General features: G+C 39.1%; 1 protein-coding gene across 2 annotated transcripts in view; it reads left to right on the plus strand.

Annotated features, from left to right (window-relative positions):
- slc9a7 (solute carrier family 9 member 7) overlaps positions 1-6,495 on the plus strand; it is a 61,440-nt gene that overhangs the window by 46,956 nt on the left and 7,989 nt on the right. For both annotated transcript variants that reach the window (XM_014022415.1, XM_014022416.1), the window contains 3 exons: positions 938-1,001; positions 2,509-2,591; positions 5,941-6,046. In XM_014022415.1, the coding sequence (XP_013877869.1) occupies positions 938-1,001; positions 2,509-2,591; positions 5,941-6,046 (253 nt within the window). The remainder of the gene's footprint in view (positions 1-937; positions 1,002-2,508; positions 2,592-5,940; positions 6,047-6,495) is intronic.

Genomic DNA, 6,495 nt, shown 5'->3' on the forward strand with positions numbered 1-6,495 from the left:
ATCCTGGACATCCTAAAGTTAAAGATGTATTGAATAATATAACCAGGTGTCAAAAGTCACTGTTTATATAGTATAATTTCAAATAAAAAGCATAATAAATTGCAAATTGTTGTAATATAAATCTTAACTAAATCCTCAAACCACTCATCTCACGTTACATAAAAACAAGGGGAGTAGATTTTGCAGTGTTTTAATGATGTTAACGATTATTTCTGACTCTAAGGAACTAATAGTTTCTGGTTAGAGGACCTGAGTTGATGCTTCACCTGAGCTGTAAATGATCTCTTGACTCKGTTTCACAGGCGGTGTTGTGGTGACTTTTGTTTCCTCTCTGATCCACCAGTAAACACAGTTTAACACAGCACCTGCTGCACGAGTCCACATCCAAGCAAACAGATTATCTCCTTTATCTCCACATTGGGCACTCACTGGGCTTTATATTTATATTACTGCTTCTCAGATCTTCTTTTATTAATTTATTTTGCTTTAGGGTAAAAATAACTTTTCTCAAAAAAAATCTGATTTAGCGGATAGTGCACACGTTGTTTAGGTCTAAACAAACTGAGCTTGTGTGTGTTTTTGCATCAGCAGAAGCCTGGTTGKTTACATTATGTTCTCCTACTCTTCTTTAAATTTGCGTTTGCATTTCCCTGACTCTCACAGGGCTGTGGTGGCTGGGTGATTTTCTGCACAGCTAACCTTCTGGATAACTTCTGAGGTTGAGAYTTTGTGTTTTTGAGTCATCAGTGAGAGTCAAACCAAACCTCAACCACGTTTGTTTTACACTGTGAACATAATGTGTCTGAGTGACAGCTGGGTTTTWTTTTTCTTTTTTGGTTTGATTTTTCATTCTGTGCTGCTGCTGGTGTCATGGTTAACTGTTAATAACCATGTCTCATGAGCTCATCKTCTTTCTGCTTATCCTCTTGTGTTSCAGGGTCGGCGTGGATTCGGATCAAGACCTGCAGATGTCTGAAGACCGCTTCCAGGTCTTGCAGGGGGTGAGGATCTCACTCGGATGAACTCTCTGGCTTGCTGCTCACATGACGGAAATGTTTCTGGTTCTGCTATTTTATGTGGATGTGGTTTAAAGTCAGCAGGTCTGATTGCCTGTAGGTTTTTGTTGAAAATTAGGAAGAACTTTTTTTAACTACTGGGTGGAATTTATTTTTAACTACTTGTTTGTGCCATTTTATCGATTTATAATTGATTAGTTTTTTCTTAATACATTGCTATGAGGAATTGAAGACACAATAGACATAAGCTGATTTGCAGTAGACCTCTGAGCAGTCATGCATATAAAATGGGCTGCAGTTTAACTTTGATAATGAATACCTAACTGGAAAATATGTTGGGCTGCTGGAAACTATTGAAACACTACGGAAGGCAAAACAAAACAAAATCACAGCAGATTAGTTTGTCATCCTGTGTTTACTGAAGATTTAAGAAGCCTGAGGAATAGAGAAGCGTACTAGCAGAGTTTCAGTAACGAGCACGCGTAACTGGGATAAAATAGATGAAGATATTGGATGTTTGATGGAAACAAGGAAGGTCAGAAGTTCCTCTGCGTTTTTGTGAATCTAGAGAAAACATGATTTGGTGCCACGTGAGGAAGCTTTTCTGTATGAGGAAGTCCAGTTCAGCAAAATGAGACAAGTGCAGGACGTGTGCAAGAACCACGAGACCAGTGGTGGGAACAGCTAACCAAAAAGTTAGCTTATTTTACTAACACAAAATTAATAAATATGTCAAATGAATTAGCGAAAGCTATTGCTAAACCAGTAAGCATTTTAAATAAATTAGCCAATGCTAATGCTAAACTGCTAAGCATGCAAAATGATTTAGCAAATGCTAAACTGCTAAGCATGTAAAATGAATTGGCGAACACTAATGCTAAACCAATAAGCATGTAAAATAAATTGCAAAAGCTAATGCTAAGTCAGTAAGCATGTAAAATAAATTAGCAAAAGCTAATGCTAAAGCACTTAACATGTAAAATAAATTATCATGAGCTAACGCTAAACTGCTAAGCGTATAGAATGAATTAGCAAAAGCTGATGCTAAACCACTAAGCATGTAAAATAAATTAGCAAAAGCTAACCCCAATACTAAAACAGTTAGCATTGTAAAATAACTTAGTGAAAGCTAATGCTAAACCATTAAGCATGTAAAATAAATTAGCAAAAGCTAACACTAAGCCAGTACGCATTCAAAATAAATTGGCAAAAGCTAACGCTAAGCCAGTTGCATGTAAAATAAATTAGCAAATGCTAATGCTAAGTCAGTAAGTATGTAAAGAAATTAGCAAAAGCTAGTGCTGAATCGCTTAACATGTAAAATAAATTATCATAAGCTAACGCTAAACTACTAAGGGTATAAAATAAATTAGCGAAAGCTAATGCCAAACCACTAACATATTAGTTGGGGTTATTTTATCATTATAACACGTCGGCCTGGGTCCTAATACTTAAACATATGAAAGTATTCTTTTTCCATGTGTTTCTCCAGGATGGTGCCCAGGCTGAGGGACAGAGTAAAACCAAACAGGAGAGTGCGTGGCTCTTCAGGCGGTGGTACACCTTTGACCACAAGTATCCTTTTTGTTTCCTGCCACACATGTAATGTGAACCATCAAAGCAAATATTTGTGTGATCCCATGCAGCTCTTTGTGCCAGTAGTGGGTCTTACCACCRGGCAGGACGATTGTCTGGTGCTCCAGTTTCTGTTAGGTGGATCATCTTGAGTGCGGCATCAGATTAATGAGCAAAATGTTTGCTTTTGGTGCTTAGCCTAACTGCAAACACGAGCTAATGTGTTCAGCAGCTCATCCTTTTATTTCCCCCTCCCTCCCTCCCTTCAGCTGAGCAATTGTCTCCCCAGGCGGTTGATTGATTGTGTGCCCTTTATAGGTRGAGCAGCTGTTATTTCCAGTAGGAACTCTCCCTGCTGACAATACCTGCATTGTGGAGCCACATGCCAGGTGGATTTAGCTGGTTTCCCAGAAGTGACACGTTTGTGACACAAAGCTGTATTTCTGTGCTCTGCAACAAGTTTCAGTAAGGATGACAGGTGGAGTTTCTGTCCTTAGAAATTCCTTCATTACAAATGAGCCATCCCCCCGTTATTCTCCGATTACTCATCACAAGTAAAACTTTTCTCAGCTTCTCCCAGAATCTTCTACCAAAAAACTCCAAATACGTCCTAGTGACAAACATCCTCCCAACATTGGGGTTGGAACCCTACTTATAACGTCTTGTATAGGGTACTGAGTTAAACAGACTCTTAATCACATTTATTTTTTGCTRCTCTTCATTTAATCCCAATCCAACCAGGATTCACTGAACCACAAGCAGATAAAACCAGAATCATGTCCAGTGTTTAAAAAAACATAACCCATACCTTTTGCTATGGTGCCTCTGAATCATAAATCCACAGGATATATGAGCTGAGAAACTACATCTCCCAGAGTGCTTTAGGGCAGTGGTTCTCAATCCTGGAGAGGGGGTTCTCTGCAGATGAGTAGGTGTTTCCAAGGGAAGGCGGTTCACAACAGACACACCTGATTGGATGATCGTTGCTTCTGCATTTCTTTATATTATTAGCTTACTTTGGAAAGAGACCCTTTAGAGCAGGGGTGCCCAAACATTTTTAAACCAAGATCTACTTTTGAGGCTGCTGCTTTGCCGAGATCTACTTTTCTATCCAAGGTATCAAACACTTCACATTTGTATTACCATTTAAACGTTTGTTTATTTAAACCAAAAACAAATAAGAAACTGACTTTTTATTTATTTATTTTTCACATCATGGCAAGTAACATCTTTAACAAAAATCTAAATGTAGCACTTGCCTAACTGCAGAAAAAAAAATAATGCAAAGAGTTTGGATGACAACCTATCATCGAGATCTCCTGTATTTTTTATGCCACATAAGGCGATCTACCTACACGCCTCCGCGAGCTACTGGTAGATCGCGATCTATGTAATGGGCACACCTGCTTTATGGTCCATATTGGAATTATTTAGCCCTCCCCCGTCATTTGACCCTAAAATTAACCCCTTSAKTCTATKATTAAAATTAACCCCYATGCCTCAGTTTTGGCTGCTAAAATTAATGTGAAAGTAGTTAAAGTCAAAAGTGAAAGAAAAATTAAAGAGAAGAGACGACCTTTTCGAAAAACAGAGCAAATACAACTAGCCAATCAGTGTTTAYGCTTAGAARCACCTACTCTTTAGAAATGATTTAGCGTTTTCCCCAAACAAAATCACCTTTTCTGATCAAATCACAAAGATCTGAGTGGATGAAGGAGACTACTCAATCTGTATCACATCTTCATCTCCTTCCAGTTGAAGACTGATGCAGGTGGACACACAGAAGGCTAAATATGCTACACACACGCACACACACACATACACAACACGATGCAGTGGTGCATGTGTGAGGGGGATAGTTGTTTTTGTTAGCAGACCTAGCAGAATGTAATTTAGCAGAAGCTAATTGGTCCGTTAACAAACAAAGTTAATGAAAATGCTAATTCACTCAACAAAAAGTTAGCTTTGGTATTAGCTGTTAGCACAGTAACAGAACTGTGCCCACCACTGACTAAATTCCTTGATTTGCAGGCTGTCGGACAGAGAGAACGTGGCCTCGACTCATATTTGTCATGTTTACCTCAGATAGTAAGTAAAAAGCAGCAGTGGTGAGCAGCACTAATCTAAACATTAGTTCCACTAGCTCTAAAACACTAACTCAAATATTTAGGTCCCCTAATTCTAAAGCACTAAAATAACCCATTCAACCCATGAACATTCTTCAACAGACAACATGAATCACATGTTGCCATGTTTCTCTCTTAAGACTTATCATTGACATTCCTCAGCTGTATTTGTGTACATATATTGTCACCTGGTGGATCAGTGACACACATATGAACACAATGTGTGACAGCTTTCACCCTCAGCTGGTAACATGAACCTTGATCAATAACATTTATAKACCTCAGTTAGTGCTTCTAAATTTAGCCTATAAATTTAGCAAGTGCTAATCCACTAATAAATGTTAAAATTAGCAAAAGCCCTAAAGCACTAATCAGGAAATTAGTTCCCCTATTAGTGCTTTAGTGGAACTGTGCCCACCACTGTAAAGCAGACATGAAATGACAATCCTGCTCACACCAGTGCTGCACACAAGTTATCAAAAACCACAAAGAGCACGTAGAGAGAGCCTGGTAAAAACCAGACCCTTGTCCTTCACTTTGCTTCATACGAGGGTCTCGACTCTCTGCTATAGAGAAGCAATTCTTGCTGGAGGCGTGGCCTCTGCTGAAGTTTAAAATGATTGGATCAGTTGGCCGCGACGTATGTCACTGTGAAGGAGGCTAAGCTAAGAAGCTAAGCAGACATTGCGTGTGCTGTAAACAACCCTACTGAGAGGAGAGAAGTACCGAGCCGAACGAGACGACTGTAAATGAGAGCTGCTGCTTTGTCAGACAAATTTAGTTTAATTTGGAAGTCTTATCAACACAGACTGGCTTCATTCACTTCCTCCACTGCTGTATGCTAAAATAACTAGCAGACACTGYGCAGAAAATCAACGTTCTGTTCTCTGATTGGCCCGGACGAAATGCTCCCGAAGAAATCCTTGTCTATGGTAGAAATCCCAGACGGAGAAGTGAAGGGAAACTAGAATTGAGCAGAACTGCGTAGGAAGACAAGAGCCAGGTTAACGTAGAGTAGAAATTAATTTTTACCAAAAGACAAAAACAATATCCCTAAATGAAAAACAATAAACAACAAAGTTTAACAAAGTTTAACAGCTGAGTGGTTTGCTTTCCTCGACAGGTTTTYTTGTTTAGGCATAAATAAGATTGTTACTCCTGCTTTAACGCATGTTTTAATAACTGTTGTCCTGCTTGGAGTTTTCTCCCTAACAACCTTTCAGCTACCTGAAGCCCATTCTGACCCACAGCGGCCCACCTCTCACCTCCACGCTGCCTGCTTACTGTGGGCCTCTGGCCAGCTGTCTRACCAGTCCTCAGGTGTACGAAGTGAGTGTCTGACTCTGTGCTGGTTTGTTTTAGATGATTTGARGTCTGACTTAATGTTGTCAGTCATGTATGCAGTTTTGTTTAGCAATAATTAATCATCCACACATCTCCTGGATATTGAAAGAAAGAAAAAAAAATGGTTATCAGCTGCAGGTTTCTTTGCTTTATTCCGATCCTGTTGCCACCAAACTTTATTTATTTGCTGAAATTATGTCAAAAATATGCAATCAAAATTCTCAAAGACAATCAAACAAAAGGTCTTGATGCATCCCAGTAATCCAGGTAGAAAAATTGAAAAGAAAATTAAATAGGTCCTCTAGACCAGTGTTTCCCAAAGTTGRGGTCGGGACCCAAAGTGGGGTCCCAAAACATCAAGGTGGGGTCCTGAAAAGATTTTCTGAATTAATTACATTTTTGCCTTAGTTGTTACAAAGGAGTGAGGTTAGTGT

The sequence above is a fragment of the Austrofundulus limnaeus genome, unplaced genomic scaffold (genome assembly GCF_001266775.1).
Source record: "Austrofundulus limnaeus strain Quisiro unplaced genomic scaffold, Austrofundulus_limnaeus-1.0 Scaffold329, whole genome shotgun sequence".
NCBI classification, from domain to species: domain Eukaryota; kingdom Metazoa; phylum Chordata; class Actinopteri; order Cyprinodontiformes; family Rivulidae; genus Austrofundulus; species Austrofundulus limnaeus.